General features: G+C 40.7%; 2 protein-coding genes across 3 annotated transcripts in view; one reads left to right on the top strand and one right to left on the bottom strand.

Moving 5' to 3' along the window:
* The window catches only part of TPR (translocated promoter region, nuclear basket protein), a 65,360-nt gene extending 54,600 nt beyond the window's left edge, over positions 1 to 10,760 (bottom strand). The window contains exons 1-7 of the mRNA XM_055419087.2: positions 10,676 to 10,760; positions 10,011 to 10,319; positions 8,772 to 8,876; positions 6,860 to 6,933; positions 2,406 to 2,502; positions 1,045 to 1,148; positions 540 to 704 (exon numbers count right to left, since the gene is read on the bottom strand). Of these exons, the coding sequence (XP_055275062.2) occupies positions 540 to 704; positions 1,045 to 1,148; positions 2,406 to 2,502; positions 6,860 to 6,933; positions 8,772 to 8,876; positions 10,011 to 10,319; positions 10,676 to 10,745 (924 nt within the window). The 5' untranslated portion in view covers positions 10,746 to 10,760. The remainder of the gene's footprint in view (positions 1 to 539; positions 705 to 1,044; positions 1,149 to 2,405; positions 2,503 to 6,859; positions 6,934 to 8,771; positions 8,877 to 10,010; positions 10,320 to 10,675) is intronic.
* A 124-nt stretch (positions 10,761 to 10,884) lies between these two features.
* The window catches only part of ODR4 (odr-4 GPCR localization factor homolog), a 42,586-nt gene continuing 34,504 nt past the window's right edge, over positions 10,885 to 18,966 (top strand). The window contains exons 1-2 of one of the 2 annotated variants that reach the window (XM_055419088.2): positions 10,886 to 11,098; positions 13,941 to 14,061. In XM_055419088.2, coding sequence (XP_055275063.2) covers positions 13,963 to 14,061 — 99 coding nt within the window. In that variant the 5' untranslated portion in view covers positions 10,886 to 11,098; positions 13,941 to 13,962. Of the gene's footprint in view, positions 11,099 to 13,940; positions 14,062 to 18,966 lie in introns of both variants that reach the window. The other variant, XM_055419089.2, reaches the window with a different exon arrangement.

The following is an 18,966-nucleotide window of genomic DNA, read 5'->3' as shown; positions in this document are numbered from 1 at the left end:
TTGACCCCTGGTGTAGAAGGACTCCACATGCCATGTGGCTGCTAAGCCTATAGGCCACAACTACTGAGCTGACATTCTAGAGCCTGTGAGCTGCAAGCAGACAGTGGCCCCCATAAGTTGCAACTAGAGAAAGCCTGCTTGCAACAATGAAAACCCAGCATTCCCCAAAATAAATAATTATTTTTAAAAAAGCATTTTATATAAAATATGAATGCTTAAGAAAATGAAAAATAACAGCTCACACAAGAACAGGTTTGGATTTAGCTCACAGAATCTAACCACTTCTTAAACATGTATATTAGGAAAGACACACTATAAGACAGAAGATATTATCAAAATTCATCATAGAATATCTTCTTTATTTAAATGCAACTAGTTAATTTTCAAAGCCAATTGTTTCTGTGTTATATCCTCCACATTTGAATCCCTAATCTTACAAAATATTTAATTTGGTATTCCACTAAATAAATTTTTATAAGTTGGCACACAAACATAAGTTGTAACCAGCAAGTTACTTTTTGGTAAGTTTACTAACTTACCTCCTCTTTTTTGTTTTCAAGATTACATTTAAGCTCCAGAATTTCATTTCCTTTTTCCCTGCCAAGAGCCAGAAGTTCATCAGTTTTGGTTTTCAACTCTGTATTGAGCCAAGTATTCTGATTATGTAACAACTCCTTTTCTTGCTCCAAGCGCTTTTCTCGATACTAAGGAAATCCGAGAAAAAAAGGTTTATGGTGAAAGATTAATATATGGTTATTCAAAAGATTTTGTGTGTAGCTAAGAGACACAAGCAGAATTTTATTTTACAACAGAAATAAGTATTTGCATGTATTCTTAACAGAAAACAGAACCAGATAAGCACTATATGAAACTTAAATATCCCATAAGCAAAATAGTTCAATCAAAATTGTCTTAAAACTTAATCCCCTGATATTAAAAAAAAATTAATTACTTTATAGATAATTTGCCTATACTTAAAATATAATTTAGGTGAGTATAAAGCACGCGTTGTATTTTGTGCATTAGAAATTACTTGTTTCTCACCTTAACAGAAACATCAGAAGCTTGAAGTTCATCCAGTTTTAACTGAAGCTCACCCTTGGTTGCATTGCTTTCCTTAAGTTTTTCATGTAGACGTTTAAAATCCTCTAGAAAGGTCAGAAGAGAAAGGGAAATGATTAATTAAAATGCTCAGAGGAACCAAAAATGCATCTCTAGGAATATAAACATCTAATATAAGTAGTTCTCAACTCTACTATTTTAACTTGCTTTTGCCACGCTTAATCACAAATTTAATTTTAAATGAAGCCAAATGCATGCATCCAACCAAATATGCAAATTATACTGGGTATTTTAAATGTACTATGTAAAGTTAAATATACAATATTAACATTAATTTCCTCATATTAACCAGGTTTATTAAAAATTCACAAATTAGCCATTTCTTAAGTTAAAAAGCAAGTATATATATCAAAAATTTATACTCAAAATCAGCTAGGATATACATGTAATTTTTCTTATATTCCTTACATGAAGGTTTTTATGAGAAAACTTAATTTTACCTACCCTCTAGCTGATCAAAAGTAACTTTTTCTGAGACTAGTTACCTAATTAACTATTATTTATAGTAAAATAAATATTTATTCTTTCTTTCGCAGAAATAAAATTTCTCAAACTCTTAGAAAAAGGATCAAAAGGGAACTGGATACCATTAAACTGCTTAAGAGTCACATTCATTTAAATACATCAACTATATATTATATTCTATATTCTTGCTTCCTAATTCCTTCGGTCTGCCCTTTCAAATACGGGCTCTCCTTTTAGGTTCCTAAACTGAACACTTGTGGATAGCTTTATCAGTAAGGATGCCTGTATAAAATGAAGGAATTCAGCCTCTACAACCAAACACCTAACAAGTTCCCAATTTTGATACTATAAACCGTATTGTGGTACATAAACCTTGGTCCAAATTCTTTGAGAGGTTTTTCATTTGTTTTACTTGTCTGTAGCATCCCATGGATGGAGGAGCCTGGTAGGCTGCAGTCCGTGGGATCGCTAAGGGTCGGACACGACTGAGCGACTTCATTTCACTTTTAACTTTCACTTTCACACATTGGAGAAGGAAATGGCAACCCACTCCAGTGTTCTTGCCTGGAGAATCCCAGGGACGGGGGAGCCTGGTGGGCTTCCGTCTATGGGGTCACACAGAGTCGGACACGACTGAAGTGACTCAGCAGCAGCAGCAGCAGCATTCTTTAAGTACTTAGAATGATCTGATACATTACTCTGAAATCTACCCTGAGCTATGAAAAACGCCACCCAATAGAAATGGACTGGGCATTAAATCTTAGCTCTATGAGAAGAGAAAGGAAAGAGTGACGTTAGAAGTTAAAGGTACTTCATACCTGTTAAATATTCAAGTTCTTGAGACAGTCTCTCATTGGTTCTAATTAAGTCTCTTTTCTCAGCTTCCAATTCTTCCTTTGTCCTTGTAAACTGGCTCTGTCACATAAAGGAATAAGCATAATATACTTAAATAAGAAAATCAAATTGATTATACAGAAATGAACATGGAATTGGCATTTTAATGATCATTCAGTTCAGTTCAGTCGCTCAGTCGTGTCCGACTCTCCGCAACCCCATGAACCACAGCACGCCAGGCCTCCCTGTCTATCACTAACTCCCGGAGTTCACTCAAACTCACGTCCATCGAGTCGGTGATGCCATCCAGCCATCTCATTCTCTGTTGTCCCCGTCTCCTCCAGCCCCCAATCCCTCCCAGCATCAGAGTCTTTTCCAGTGAGTCAACTCATCGCATGAGGTGGCCAAAGTATTGAAGTTTCAGCTCTAGCATCAGTCCTTCCAATGAACACCCAGGATTGATCTCCTTTAGAATGGACTGGTTGGATCTCCTTGCAGTCCGCTGCGATTTAAATTTGCCTGATTTTCTTCCTCATGGCTTATGCATCAAAATGTTTAAAAATTACCCATAATCTCAACACTTCTGAAACTTGGTTTACTTCTAATTTTTCTGTCATAAAATAAAACTGATGACCATCACTGCATCCTAGTTCAAATGATTTCTCAAGAAATAAGCCCAGAAATGGAATTACTTAAAACCCTTAATATATTTTGACAAATTACTTTGTAGCAAGACAATGGCAATTTATAGACACGACTGAGCGACTGAACTGAACTGAACTGAAGTCATAACTGCCTATCTCAAGCCACTTTTGCCAGAACTGAAGATTATGCTTAAAAAACAAACAGAGGAAAAAAAAAAAACAACCAATGTTAACATGGGGAGGTGAAAAATAATTATATCCTGTTACATGATCTGCATTTTCCTGAGTATGAGTGAAGCAGAATAACATATCATATTGTTACTGGCTACTTGTACAGCTTCCTATATTTTTAAAAACTCCCTTGCTGATTTCCCCCCTTGAATGGTTTTCTTATAATTTGAAAATAGTCATGTATTAAAGATATATATACATATAGTGCACTGGTCATAGCAAACACCCTCTTCCAACAACACAAGAGAAGACTCTACACATGGACATCACCAGATGGTCAACACCAAAATCAGATTGATTATATTCTTTGCAACCAAAGATGGAGAAGCTGTATACAGTCAGGGAAAACAAGACCAGGAGCTGACTGTGGCTCAGATCATGAACTCCTTATTGCGAAGTTCAGACTTAAATTGAAGAAAGTAGGGAAAACCACTAGACCATTCAGATATGACCTCAATCAAATCCCTTATGATTATACAGTGGAAGTGAGAAATAGATTTAAGGGACTAGATCTGATTGATAGAGTGCCTGATGAACTCTGGACGGAGGTTCGTGACATTGTACAGGAGACAGGGACCAAGATCATCCCCATGGAAAAGAAATGCAAAAGAGCGAAATGGCTGTCTGAGGAGGCCTTACAAATAGCTGTGAAAAGAAGAGAGGCAAAAAGCAAAGGAGAAAAGGAAAGATATAAGCATCTGAATGCAGAGTTCCAAAGAATAGCAAGGAGAGATAAGAAAGACTTCCTCAGTGATCAATGCAAAGAAATAGAGGAAAACACCAGAATAGGAAAAACAAGAGACCTCTTCAAGAAAATTATAGAGATTCCAAGGGAACATTTCATGCAAAGATGGGCTCGATAAAGGACAGAAATGGTATGGACCTAACAGAAGCAGAAGATATTAAGAAGAGGTGGCAGGAATACACAGAACTGTACAAAAAAGATCTTCACGACCAAGATAGTCACGATAATGTGATCACTGACCTAGAGCCAGACATCTTGGAATGTGAAGTCAAGTGGGCCTTAGAAAGCATCACTACTAACAAAGCTAGTGGAGGTGATGGAATTCCAGTTGAGCTATTTCAAGTCTTGAAAGATGATGCTGTGAAAGTGCTGCACTCAATATGCCAGCAGATTTGGAAAACTCAGCAGTGGCCACAGGACTGGAAGAGGTCAGTCTTCATTCCAATCCCAAAGAAAGGCAATGCCAAAGAATGCTCAAACTACCGGACAATTGCACTCATCTCACATGCTAGTAAAGTCATGCTCAAAATTCTCCAAGCCAGGCTTCAGCAGTATGTAAACCGTGAACTCCCAGATGTTCAAGCAGGTTTTAGAAAAGGTAGAGGCACCAGAGACAAATAGCTAACATCCGCTGGATCATGGAGAAAGCAACAGAGTTTCAGAAAAACATCTATTTCTGCTTCATTGACTATGCCAAAGCCTTTGACTGTGTCGATCACAATAAACTGTGGAACATTCTGAAAGAGATGGGAATCCCAGACCACCTGACCTGCCTCTTGAGAAACCTGTATGCAGGTCAGGAAGCAACAGTTAGAACTGGACATGGAACAACAGACTGGTTCCAAATAGGAAAAGGTGTACGTCAAGGTTGTATATTGTCACCTTGCTTATTTAACTTATATGCAGAGTACATCATGATGAACGCTGGGCTGGAAGAACCACAAGCTGGAATCAAGATTGCTGGGAGAAATATCAATAACCTCAGATATGCAGATGACACTACCCTTATGGCAGAAAGTGAAGAGGAACTCAAAAGCCTCTTGATGAAAGTGAAAGAGGAGAGTGAAAAGGTTGGCTTGAAGCTCAACATTCAGTAAACAAAGATCATGGCATCTGGTCCCATCACTGCATGGGAAATAGATGGAAAAACAGTGGAAACAGTGTCAGACTTTATTTTTTTGGGCTCCAAAATCACTGCAGATGCTGATTGCAGCCATGAAATTAAAAGACACTTGCTCCTTGGAAGGAAAGTTATGACCAACCTTGATAGTATATTAAAAAGCAGAGACATTATTTTGCCAATCAAGGTCCGTCTAGTCAAGGCAATGGTTTTTCCCGTGGTCATGTATGGATGTGAGAGTTGGACTGTGAAGAAGGCTGATCGCCGAAGAATCGATGCTTTTGAACTGTGGTGTTGGAGAAGACTTGAGAGTCCCTTATACTGCAAGGAGATCCAACCAGTCCATTCTAAAGGAGATCAATCCTGGATGTTCATTGGAGGGACTGATGCTAAAGCTGAAACTGCAATACTTTGGCCACCTCATGCGACGAGTTGACTCACTGGAAAAGACTCTGATGCTGGGAAAGGTTGGGGGCGGGAGGAGAAGGGGACGACCAAGAATGAGATGGCTGGATGGCATCACCGACTCTGTGGACATGAGTTTGAGTGAACTCCGGGAGTTGGTGATGGACAGGGAGGCCTGGCGTGCTGTGATTCATGGGGCCGTGGAGAGTCGGACACGACTGAGCGACTGAACGGAACTGAACTGAGTCATATTTTTAACGAGAAAATACTTTTTGGTGATTGTATTGTTCTTTGTATGGCCTACAATCCTTGTGATCACCATCAATTTGTTATTCTTAATCACTACTCTAAAGAAATGATTATCAGTGTAGATTCACCCATATCCCCAGTTGCACCGAAAGACTTGAAATAATGCCTGGGCAACAGTAAGCATTAAATAGGTAATCTCTAAAAGAATGGTAGGTAGATAGGTAAGTAGGTGAGTAGGTGGATGAATAGAAAGATGGATCTACGAAAGTCTGGGCTTCCCTGGTGGCTCAGATGGTAAAGAATCTGCCTGCAATGTGGGAGACCTGGGTTCGATCCCTGGGTTGGGAAGATCCCCTGGAGGAGATGGCAAACCACTCCAGTATTCTTGCCTGGAGAATCCCCATGGAGAGAGGAGCCTGGTGGGTTTCAGTCCACGTAGTCATAAAGAGTAGGAGGCAACGGAGTGACTAGGCACATACAGCCTGAATGTCTACCCTACTTACAAATTTATGGCATTTTAGTTATAATGCAAAAAAAATCCCTTTTTAAAAATAAGAGATACATCCGTTCCGTTCCGTTCAGTCGCTCAGTCATGTTCGACTCTCTGCGACCCCGTGGACTGTAGCCTACCAGGCTTCTCCGTCCATGGGATTCTCCAGGCAAGAATACTGGAGTGGGTTACCGTTTCCTTCTCCAGGGGATCTTCCTGACCCAGGGATCGAACCCGGGTCTCCTGCACTGAAGGCAGACGCTTTAACCTCTGAGCCACCAGGGAAGCCCAAGAGCTACATAGCTAATAGCAAATGTGTTTTTTTTCCATATCAAGTACTCATATTTTCCAATAAGTAAAAGGAATGTCCAATTAATCATTACAACATAAAATCCACTAAGAAATTTATGTATATACACTTTTGTTAGTAGCTTCTCCTAACTGAACATATTTCAACTTCCCACTGACTAAATGAACAGTAAGCACAATTAGAACAGAAAAATTCCTCAAGTATCCGGTTCACAACTAGCTTTCTTCACAGGAATAACTATTACCTGAACGGCAATACTGCGATCCTGAGCAACTTCAAGTTCCTTGTTTTTCTCGGTAAGTGCCTTCAGTTGACTGTCTGGATAAAAGGAGTTTTATGAAATGTCACACATGTAAGCTTAAAATCTGCAATGACAGTTTTTATTCAACTGTCACCCATACACACTTTGAAATTAAGAAACTGAGTTTCAGAAAGGTTAAGTTGTACAACACTGAATTTCAAATTCTTAAGGACAACCCAAATTTACTGCATTTCTAGTACAACTTTTTAAATATGCTATCCTGTTTCCAAAATAATAGTTGCAATCATTCTAGCCAACATTCTCAGGAGAAAGTATTTGCAATTATTCATTTCCTTATTTTTCAATGACATCTTCTAGGTCAATCATAAAAAACTGAACTATATTTACAAATTTAAAAATTATGTACAAAAAGACAAAAATCAAGAGACCAAATAACACTTAAACCACATAAAGTGTGTACAGAATACATCACAATAACAGATAATTGTAATTCAGTTGGTTTATGGCCCTAAGAAGAGCTATGCTTAATACTGAATTTTCAGTCCTAGGATCTCCACCCATAATGTGTTACCTCCCTTTATGGTTTCTCTTTTAAATGCATGTTGATAATTAGGAAGAACACACTTTCTGAAATTTTCTTCCACTAAAACACATATTATGTACTAGTGATTTAATGAGCAATTATTACTATTTCCAAGTTAAACTGGCTTGTTAAAAGGAAAAAAATTCTGCTAATTTAGTCTAGATTTTCTATATCGTTTTAATGCTATTTACAGGTTTCTAAACTTACAAATTCAGAATAACCTAAAAAAAAACAAAACCCAACTGTACACCCCAGGAAAGTGTGTCTATCTAGGTTTATCCACATCTTCTCCTCCCTCTCCCCTTTCCAGATTTCATATAAGAAGCTGTGATCAGTCATTTTCTTGAAATTTTTTAGCACTACTGCTCTACAAACCTTTTATTTTCTATGCCAAGATAAAACAATGTACAGGTGATGAGTCATACACAGCTACTCAATAACTATACTCATTACAAATGCATACATACCATCATATGTATACATCATGTTTTAAAAACGATATGTCCATAATTAGCCAAAAAGAATTTCAACTCAAACATACAGCCAGTGGGCATGGACTCAGTTAAAAAGACTCATGCTTCAGCTTTTCTCTTATTAGCTTCTTGCACTCCCAATCAAATTAAAATCCAGCTGTATCTAGTAATAAATATTATGATGTCTGTACTCTATAAAGATCTTCCTACATTTGCTTTTTTTCTACTGCAAACAAAGGACATAAAACATATCATCTTTCAGATCTTATGTATTTTCAGGACTTGGTGATTTAAGAAGACTTATGAAGAAAACTGGCTGCTCAGCTTTCAAGGAAATTACACTTTAAAGTAGAAATTACATCCTTAGATTTATAAATATTTATAAAAATTATAATGAGTTAAAACACAAATATTATAATGGAACTAGTAGGCATTAATTTTTCAACATAAAAATAATGAAGTCACTCTTTATTTTTTCAGTTGCGTAGTGCTTTAGCCTTTTCAAAGTGCTTTCATGTACACCTCACTTGACATATACAGCTGCTGGACGCAGACAGACAAGCAGTCCTAGCCATTCTGTAAACAATAAACACTATCACGATTTATATGACAAAAGAACTTTTAACAGCAGTATGAACAATAACCCACACCCCCTGACCAATAAGCCCTGTACTCTTTCAATGTCTTTACCGCTGAATGAAAAAAAAATCATAATATTATTATAAATTAAAGACAATCAATATTTTCATTTACAGTAATTAAATATTTTCAAAGTGTCTAAAGGAGTAGCCGACCTCAATACTCCAAGAATATTAGAAAGACATAATTAAATACTTACTGAGCTTCTCTAGCTCAAGCCGCAAGCTTTGACACTCTCGGGTTTCATTCACAAGTCTCTCCTGACTGTGGGACAGTCTCTTCTCAATCTCAAAGTACTGTTGTTCTACAGATGATCAGAGGAAAAAAAGAAAAAAATCAAACACACACATGTACACTGTCAACATTGCTACTTATTTTTAATAACCTTGACTTTAAGATTTAGGACATAATATTGGAACCCACATTCCATATAAGAGTGAATCTGAGTAAAGACAAATAGATCTGGTACGGTTAAGGACTTCAAAACAACATTTCCAGCTGACTTATATGTATATGACAAAAGAAAATAAAGCCCGAATAAGGTTTTAACAAATAATTTTTATGTTTATTCCACAAGATTACGAAATTCCGCAAGGCTGGCAACATGTCTCATTTATCAAGGTATTTCCCCCACACGTCAATTGACTTCTTAGCATAAAGCAAACCAAAAAAAAAAAAAAACAAAACTGGTAAACCAAGACACACAAACATCAATTCTGTATCGACATTTTACCACTGGTAATTACTATGATCTTAATCTTTCTTAAACGTTGTTCAAGTCACTATGTCAGGAACTTTCTTATTTGTGGGTTTACTACAGGTATTTCTAAACAGATTTTAATATATTTTCTATCAAACTTCAATTTTTAGAGAGAAGTCAGATATATTAAACATACTGCACGTCTACTGTGCTTCCAGCGCCGTCTTAGGCACCTATTCGTTTTTGTGTACATTTAGTTCCTCACGGCACCAAACCGACACAGTCAGAACAAATGCAGGAAGTTATCAATTAGACATAGGCCTTTGGACACAGACTACTAGAAAACAGCAAAAACTACTGTCATTTAACGTGCAACATACAGACAGGCTTAGAAGAATCAAGAGTCGCACACTCTCAGAGAGGAGTACATAGAGTCAAATCACTACAATGGGTTTGCTGGACATCGTTAGGTTTTCCTAAATGAGACCCCTCTAATTTACAAAGAAAACGAAACTCCACGTACAGTCAGATTTTAAAAACAAAAAAGCTCCTTCGTATCAAACCAGGAGGGCGGGTATTTGAGGGAAGGCCTACGGTGACCACCCAGCCGGAGAAGCGATGCTACCGGAGAAGCGATGCTACCAGGGAAGCTGTGGGCAGAGCGAGCTTGCAAGGGGAGACCAGCCATCGCTGTGGAGTCGGGCCCAGAAACAAGGGCGGGAAGCGCGCCGCACCTACCGCTCTCCACCTTAAATTTCTCGTGCCGCCCCTTCAGGCCGTCGATCTCGGACTGCTGGTCAGCAAGGAACTTCTCAAGTTTGTTCTGGACGGACTTAGGCAGCTTGTTCAGCTCCGTGCGCTCCAGGACCTGCTGCAAAACCGCCGCCATGTCGACTGGGCCAGGGACCGCGGCGGCAGCGGTCGACGCGGCAGAAACGGAAAAGAAAGGCGAAGAACCAGAGGACCAAGAAGCCTGGGCGGCCGCCCCGTCCTCCTCACTCGGTGGCTCGCGCGCGCCCGCCCGCCGGAGACTCCCGCGGCGGGACCCTGGGAAATAGAACCCTGTGTTATCCGCGGCTCTGGACGCGCCACAGCGCCCGCGCTTGCAATGCGCGCGCAGCCGCCGGGAGCTGTGCACCCTGGGAATCCGAGTTCAGAGGCAGCCTCTGGCCCTGTCTTGCAGGCCGCTAAACGGCTTTCTCTCACCCGCCTCTCCGCCCAGCTTCAAGCCGCGCAGGCTTCTGGGAAACGTAGTTTTTTCCAATCCCCTCCGTGAGACCTATTCCCCACCACCCATTCCGCTTCCTTCTTTCACCCCCTGCCCCCAACTCTCGCCTCCGCGAGGTGGCGCCACGTCGTACTCGTCAACCCACGTTCCTCCCCGAAGGGCAAGGCAACGTTACCGTCAAAGCTTCGGGATGCCATGGGTCGTCCTCTTTGGCGGTTTCTAGACACTGAACCACTAGAGGGCATCGGTCTTGGCAGGGCCGGACAGCAGGTGCTGGGCTACTGCCACGCTCTCAATGGCGCCCAGAAGGGGGCGGGGTAGCGACCGCAGTAGCTTTGGCTGAGATGCTGCGGTAAAAGCTGGAATGGGGGGGTCAGCTTGCGTCATCAATCCGCGCCACCGGACTCCAGAGACCCGGGTTTGGAGTGGGAAGTGAGGTGCGGGAAGTCCGTCGCTTTCTGATGAATTCACTGACTGTGGAATTGGGACCCGGCAGGCATCTGGTACCTGGAGGCTCATACTTACACGCTCACCCCCTTCTCAGGTGGTCTGACATTTCGTCAGATTTGTCTGACACGTGTGCGTAGTCTGAGTACAGGTGAGTCGGCTTGAGGGTGGAATTCGTGTGTGTGTGTGTATTGTGTGCACTCGAACACAGCTGCCTTTTCAGGGAGGGAAAGAAAGGGACAGACTATAGGAAACATGGACGGACATTCGTACACAACACAGATCCAGTTTGGAGACTTGTCTTACTTAAGTGTTTTTGTTTGTTTTGGGTGGCGGGGGGTGGGTAACAGTGATTTAACAGAAATGTAAGGAGTTCCGTTTATTTCCAGGAAGAAACCAAGAGGAGTTTGAGTGTCGCTTTTATTTGTATGTTTTAAGGTAACGTTGCGGAAAATGTTGCCTTGTGTTTATTGAAAAACTATCGGAACAAAATTTTAAGCACATTCTTAAAAACCATTTCCCCTGACACCATAACAGAACAATTTGCTTCCAGATTGTAATTCGATGCCTTCTAAGCTGAATCTGGGAATTGTTTCATGTTTAATTATTCTTGAAAAGAATTTTCTAAATTCTTTATTGAAAATGAAGCATTCCTAATGTCCTCCCACCTTTGAGAATACCAGAAAGGAACTTCATTCAGATTTCTTTCCCCTCAAATATTCTGTGTTAGTCACTCAGTCGTGTCTGACTCTTTGTGACCCAATGAACTGTAGCCCACCAGGCTCCTCTGTCCTTGGAATTCTCCAGGCAATAATACTGGAGTGGGTTGCCATTTCCTCTTTCAGGGGATCTACCAGACCCAGGGATCAAACCCTGGTCTCCTGCATTGCCGGCAGATTCTTTACTATCTGAGCCACCAAGGAAACTTTAAAATATTCTGTATAAGCACTTTAAATAAGGTTACTGGTATGTGCAGTACTGTATTATGTCTTGCAAATGTGCTCAGTTGCTAAGTCATGTCAAACTCTTTGCCACCCCATGGACTATAGCCCACTAGGCTCCTCTGTCCATGGAATTCTCCAGGCAATACTGGAGTGGTTTGCCATTTCTTTCTTCAGGGTATCTTTCTGACCCAGGGATGGAACCCAGGACTCCTGCTTGGCAGGCAGATTCTTTATCACTGAGTTATCTGGGAAGCCCATATTATGTCCTAGGCCCACAATGTCATCATTATTGATCTACTATTTGGAAAACACAGATGTTCTATACTTGGACTTACAGGATTCTAAAATTAGGTTTTCAGATCTGCTATGATCCAAATTCTTTATTTTGAAGACTAGCAAACTAGAGTCCAGGAAAGTTGAGTGGTTTCAATCCTATTTTGAACAACTTCCAAAGCTTTTGATATGCAGCATTTTAGGAAAAATTGAACTGTGTAAGAGAAGATCTACATTTTTAGTATTACCCTTTATTCTAGTATGATTGACTACATTTCAAGTATTTGAGGGAGCACTAAAGGAAAAAAACATCCAGCAGTCAACTAGATTTCATCACCCAAAGATTCTCATCTTCCTATTGCATTCAGTTTCTTCCGTATTAACATGGCTAAAGGAGATCAGTCTTGGGTGTTCATTGGAAGGACTGATGCTAAAGCTGAAACTCCAATACTTTGGCCACCTCATGCGAAGAGTTGACTCACTGGAAAAGACCCTGATGCTGGGAGGGATTGGGGGCAGGAGAAGAAGGGGACGACAGAGAATGAGATGGCTGGATGGCATCACCAACTCGATGGACATGATTTTGAGTGAACTCCGGAAGTTGGTGATGGACAGGGAGGCCTGGCGTGTTGTGATTCATGGGGTCGCAAAGAGTCGGACATGTCTGAGCGACTGAACTGAACTGAGACAAAACTGAAAAAAAAAAAGATAATCTAATAGGCCTTTTCAAACCAGAACCAGTTCTCTGGGCTTTAGTTTTAGAATAATGCAAAATCATTGTGACTGGCAGTTTATTTTACTGGTGTTAGATAAGACACCCCAGCACGTCTAGAATTGCTTGGGCTTTGTTGCCCTGAATAAGGTTGGAATTTCTTTGCAGGTAATGGCTATTACCTATGTTCAGAATGCTGCTACTGTATTTCTGCAGAGTCTCTATGGCTCTTTTTAGGTTTTTGGAGTCTTGTCTTTTTTTTTCTCTGTGTCTGTGTGTGTGTGTGAATAATAAGTGTCACCATATATTAAATACTTAGAACACTGCCTTACACGAGTGAAAGCTCTGCATGTTTTTGTTATTACGTTGCTTTTGTTTACTTCCATCATTCTAGTTGTACTCTGAGTCACTCAAGGGCAGAGGCCAAGTATTGTTCATCTTTGTGCCATCACACTTTAGCACAGTTTTTAGCACATAGTAGGTCTTCATAGTGTGCTTCTTGAATGCATAAATTTGATTCTGCTTACCTCTCATTGAGCAACTCAGAAATTATCGTCTTTTCTATTTTAGAAACGAACACAGAGAGGCTCAGCAGTAAATTACCAAAGATGATACAACCAAGGAGTGGTCGGTTTAAATAAGAAATCTGGTGTGGGGCTTACTAGCTTAGTGTTCTCTTTATCTGAGATATGTGAGTGATAGTTGCTCAGTCGTGTCCAACTCTTTGTGACCCCATGGACTATAAGCCCACAAGGCTCTTCTTTCCATGGAATTCTTCAGGCAAGAATACTGGATAGGGTTGCCATTTCCTTTTCCATATCTTCTGAGATATGGGACTAGGCTTATTGCTCATGTCAACTGTAGTTGATTGGGAGTCATTTCCTGCAACTCTCTGTTGAGAATTACAATTTTGCCAGAAAGAATACTCTATTGAGTAAGCAGTCACAGCAAGGTTTGGGATATTGTCAGGTTAGTACAGTTTCTCTATATTACCCCCATGAGAAAAGCCATTTCAAATTCTGGTTTTTGCCTAAACATGCTATATATTTTTTCTTGTAATTTAGGAAGTTGAATTAGTTCTTAATAATGGGAAGAACCTACATTGTAGAAGAGACTGTTGGCCAGTATCTTTCAAACATCAATCTCCAGGGAAAAACTTTTGTCTCTGGTCTTTTAATAGGACAGGTATGTATCTTTTCTTGTGCATTTATTGGTGAAACTAATTTGTTTACTTTAAAGTTAAAAATTCTGTTTAATAGTAAACCCAACTTAGGTGATGAAGGGATGGAATGAAGAAGAAGAAAGTAACCCATTTTTGCCCAAGTCAGAACATATTCCCTTTTGATAATGTAAAAATAACTTATAAGGTAAGTAAGTAAGTAAGTAAAGTCGCTCAGTCGTGTCCGACTCTTTGCGACCCCGTGGACGGTAGCCTACCAGGCTTCTCCGTCCATGGGATTCTCCAGGCAAGAATACTGGAGTGGATTACCATTTCGTTTTCCAGGGGATATTCCCGAACCAGGGATCGAACCTGGGTCTCCTGCATTGGAGGCAGACGCTTTAACCTCTGAGCCACCAGGGAAGCCTCTGAACAAACTTTTGACCAATGCAATACTTTTGATGGACGGCTTGGATTGCACAGAGTGCATGCTTCTGAATACACTGTTCTAAACTTTGCCTGTGAAAAACAGATCTGTTTTTAAAGCCTCACTGATGACATCACAGCAACCCTGGAAACCACACACTAGAAAACACTACAATGTCAGTTTATGTCGTAACTCAGAAAGCAATCTTCCAGCTCACATATGGTTTTGAGTTGATTCCGAATGCAAACTTTAAAAAGTAACACCGTTTTCCAAGCTGTGCCTGGCCAGCTGGAACCCTGCATTCTGAAGCCTCCTGCAGCCCTGTCTCTATTGTTCTGGATAACAGTCCAGAAGGATGTTTATACTGGCCGGCTCCACAGTTACTTTCCACCCCATAAATATAACTTCTCTTCTCAAGTAGTTCTTGGGATAGAGCAAAATTCAGACCTGGGATAAGCAGGATGGAATAGCTATAAAAGCTCTGTAAAGTATTTAAAAGAAAAAATTAGAATGCTTTGTAGATACACAGGATCATTCATGAAAACAAGGTCATACTAGCCCACAATAACCCTCTTTCCTGGCAGTTCACTCGATAAAGAATCCGCCCACAATGCAGGAGACTCAGGTTCAATCCCTGGGTCGGGAAGATCCCCTGGAAAAGGAAATGGCAACCCACTACAGTTTTCTTGCTGGGAAAATTCCATGGACAGAGGAGCCTGGTGGGCTGCAGTCCATGGGATTGCAAGAGCTGGACACAGCTTAGCAACTAAACCACCACCACCACCCCACAAAAAATAAGTCTATTTTAGGAAGGGAAACATTATTCTAAATAATTTCAAGGCATGTTCTCTTTTATTTAATAATACAAACTCTTCTGTTTTATTTTTTATTATTTGGAAGCAGGAGGCCACACTGTGCAGTTTGTGGGACCTTAGATCCCTGGCCGGGGATCAAACCTGTGCCCCCCTGCAGTAAGAGCACAGAGTCGTAACCAGTGGACCATTGGAAAGTCCCAAAGAACACCTTCTTGACAACATATTTTAACAGCTCCTTAATATATAAAGAAAAGTGTCTCACCAATCTAAAAAGAAAACCAAGGCAAAATGCAAAAGACATTTCCTCAGATAATTTGCACAGAAATTCTTCTTTTGACCACGTAACTAATTTCAGAATGTAGGGGTTCCCTCAAAAATCTCTCCAAGTATATTCCCAGAGAGTTCCACTGACTCTGCGTGCATTGCTTTTGGAATTCTAATCAGTTCCACCCACCCAAAGACTCAAAGTGAAATATTAAGAGATGTGAACAGCGGCACTTGGACACCACACCAAGAATAGCTTTCAGGAAACCAAGCTCCAGTTGGAAAACTACACTGAGTACTAACCCTTCTCAACTTGAGAGGAACACAGCATGGGAAACTCCTTTTAGGTAACAGTGAAAATGCCTGCAAAAGCTTTTTAAGTGACATTTATAAAACACATTTTCTCTCCTAGAAGTAAATGATTTGTAAAATTTGGGGACCATTTGTACCCTGGGATTTTAAACTCATGTGTGTTTATCTGGAATTCCCGGGATGATGATGGTTTGCGAATGCCTGGTCAAACATTATGCTCCAAGGGAACATTCCCGGAGGGATTACAGCTCACTCACCATGAGGCCCGGGCCACGGGCTGCAGGTCTGAACTAAAACAGTAAATCATCCGGAGCCTGGGCTCATTTTCCTTTCCACCCCACACCTCGCCTTAAACTTCCAATCTGTGTACAGAAACAAGGTGAGGGGGTAAAAAATACAGTCAAGTGAGGTAGAGGGAATCAGGGCAGGGTCCAGAAAGCACAAACCACGAGATCTGAAAAGTGTCCGCTGGCAGATACACACGATTGCCAGGAGGAAACGGTGAAAGAATCCAGGGAGAGCAGGAACTGAAGTCCAGTGCTGAGTTCCAGAAAAGTCTGACGCGCCGGCCAACTTGCAGGGAAAGAAGAGCCCAGCTTGGTGTGAGAGTGGAAGCAATGCTGCCCAGGGGGACAGGGCGCAGAACTAACTAGGGAGAGAAAACTAACGTTCTAGGAGAGACCCGAGGGGCTTCCCAGGTGGCGCTAGTGGTGAAGAACTGCCTGCCAAAGCAGGAGACGAGAGAGATGCTGGTGCAACCCCTGCGTCGGGAAGATCCCTTGGAGAAGGGCATGGCAATGCACTCCAGTATTCATGCCTTGAGAACCCTGTGGATAGAGGAGCCTGGCGGGCTACCGTCCTTGGCATTGCAAAGAGTCGGACAGGACTGAAGCGAATTAGAACACACACACACAGAGACGAAAAGCAGCCATGGAGCACAACACCAATCTGACTTATGAATGGAGGGAAAAGAAAAAGAATCCAGTGAAAAAAGCCACGAGGTATTCAAAACACAACCTCAGCAATGTGTATGGTTCACACTTGGATGGAATTCAAAGAAAGCAGGATTCCACCCCTACCTCGAGCGAAAAAGTTAATAGTGAGTGGGCGCTAAGCTGCTGGGCCAGGCCTCTGCATATATTGTTTCATTTAATCCTCACAATAGTACCTTGATACTCGAGCACATAAATACTTTCACTGCTGCTGTAAAACTCCAAAATTAGAATTTTACTGACCAGATTATTCATATTTCATTGTCTTTTCAAAGTGATTTCTACTCTCCTCTAATCTTTAATTCCAGGTTGTCCAATTCTTTACAAAGTGGCTTTTGACAGTTTTATTTTGAGTTTGTCTCATCTCAGACCTGTAGCAAATACAGGTTATATATTTTATTACATACCATGATACTCATTTACTTAATTTTTTTTTTTTAATATTGATTCACTGGAGGCGGGGGACAGGGACTGGGAGAAATTTGGAAATTAGACAAGTTTTATTTTCCTCTTAGAGTTAAGTCTTAAAAAGCAACAGAAAATGAAACAGCCGTTTGGAGAATTATTTTAAAAACCATAAGCACCCACTGAATTTTTTTTTAATTGATGGGAGGATGTGTTAATCAGCAGGGAGGGCTGTCAGCGGTACACAGCAGTGAACAGAGGAGAGTCACACAGGTGTACCAGCTGCTTCCATCTTCACTCTATTTGGGGAGAGTGTACTGTGTTCCAAGGATTGATTTTGAGGCCTAATAACAAAGTCTGTTGGGATGGGTTTCCTCCTGGATATTTTAGCATGATGCTTTAGAACATTCACGTTGCTTAATTAACGTTCCTTATTCTGATTCTGTGCACATTCCTAAGCTACTTTCTCTTATAATTGGGTGTCCTGTGTCCTACTTAGAAAGAATGCACTCTGCAGAGGGTTTGTGTTCTCACACCCCTTCACGGTATTCTCATTTTCAGCATCATTCTGAATGTGCTTAGTTAGTGTCAGTTTAGCCCCGAGAGCCAGGTACATTTGAAGAATTTTCACAAATCTGATTTCTCATAAGTCAGGGCAGACCCAGGTACTGTCGCCTCATGAGGCTTCTCTCCAGACAGCCAGATGGCCTCTCTGGCTGAACTTCCTTTAGATTCAGGTTACTTAACATCTATTATGGGATTCTTTTTGTTAGAAACCTTTTATGTAAGGATCTTTACTTCCCTTTATTTTAAAAACTGAAGGGAAGAAACATCTTAGAGAAAGATGTAATCAGTAAAGGTAAAAGGTCAGGGAGAAATACCTTTTTCCAGGCTTGCCTTACTGCACGTAGTCCGTTTCTCAGCAAAACTGCCATCTCGCAAGTAAGCCTCCCACAGTTTAGGGAGAATTCCACTCTCTCTTCATGCTGCCTTTGCATTCCTGCCAGTATTCGACTTGCTTCTTCTTTCTCTTTTTTCCAGGTTCATCACTATTCTCTCCTTCCCCTCAAGCTTTCAGGCTTGCCTGTTTCCTATTCTCAGAGTCATTTTCTTTTTCTTTTCAAAATCATAGATTTTATGAAAGCAAAGAGTTTTCTTAGTCAGTGCCTATCTGTTCCCAGTGTTCATTTCAATGTATCATTCTGGAAATAACTTTTATTGAAATAATTTCTCTTCTATTTTTTTTTTTTCTGTTCCAGGGTAATGCTAACGATTAGGATTTCAGGTCATGTGTGAGGATAACATCATGCTACCTTGTACTTTTACTCTTTCTTTGTAGGAGATTTTCACTATAATGAGTCTGGGCTAGTAAATTTTCCCCATTTTTATCTTCAGGTTTCCCACTCTTGGTTAGCATTTAATTGCTGTTAAAACTGAGCAACATCCGTCTAATAACACTTCGGTTATCTCTCCTGCACCCCCTTTGTTTTTCTGTGGACCACATGAGCAAGTTCCCCACTACCATTGTTTCAGTGAAAGTAAGACGCACAAGGTCATTTCTTGCTTTATTTTCCAGGGATTTTATATTTGTTGAGTAATCTGTTGAGATTACTTAGAAAATAAATAACTAGAAAATTGACCAAGCACGTCATCTTTTAGTTTATGTGCAGTTTATGGGACTTTCTTGGTGGTCCAGTGGTTAAGAATCCTCCTGCT

Source organism: Moschus berezovskii, chromosome 17 (genome assembly GCF_049115385.1).
Source record: "Moschus berezovskii isolate FMDL1 chromosome 17, NW_MosBer_1.0, whole genome shotgun sequence".
NCBI lineage: Eukaryota > Metazoa > Chordata > Mammalia > Artiodactyla > Moschidae > Moschus > Moschus berezovskii.
The sequence above is the reverse complement of the archived record's forward strand: the minus strand, read 5'-3'. Positions and strand labels throughout refer to the sequence as shown.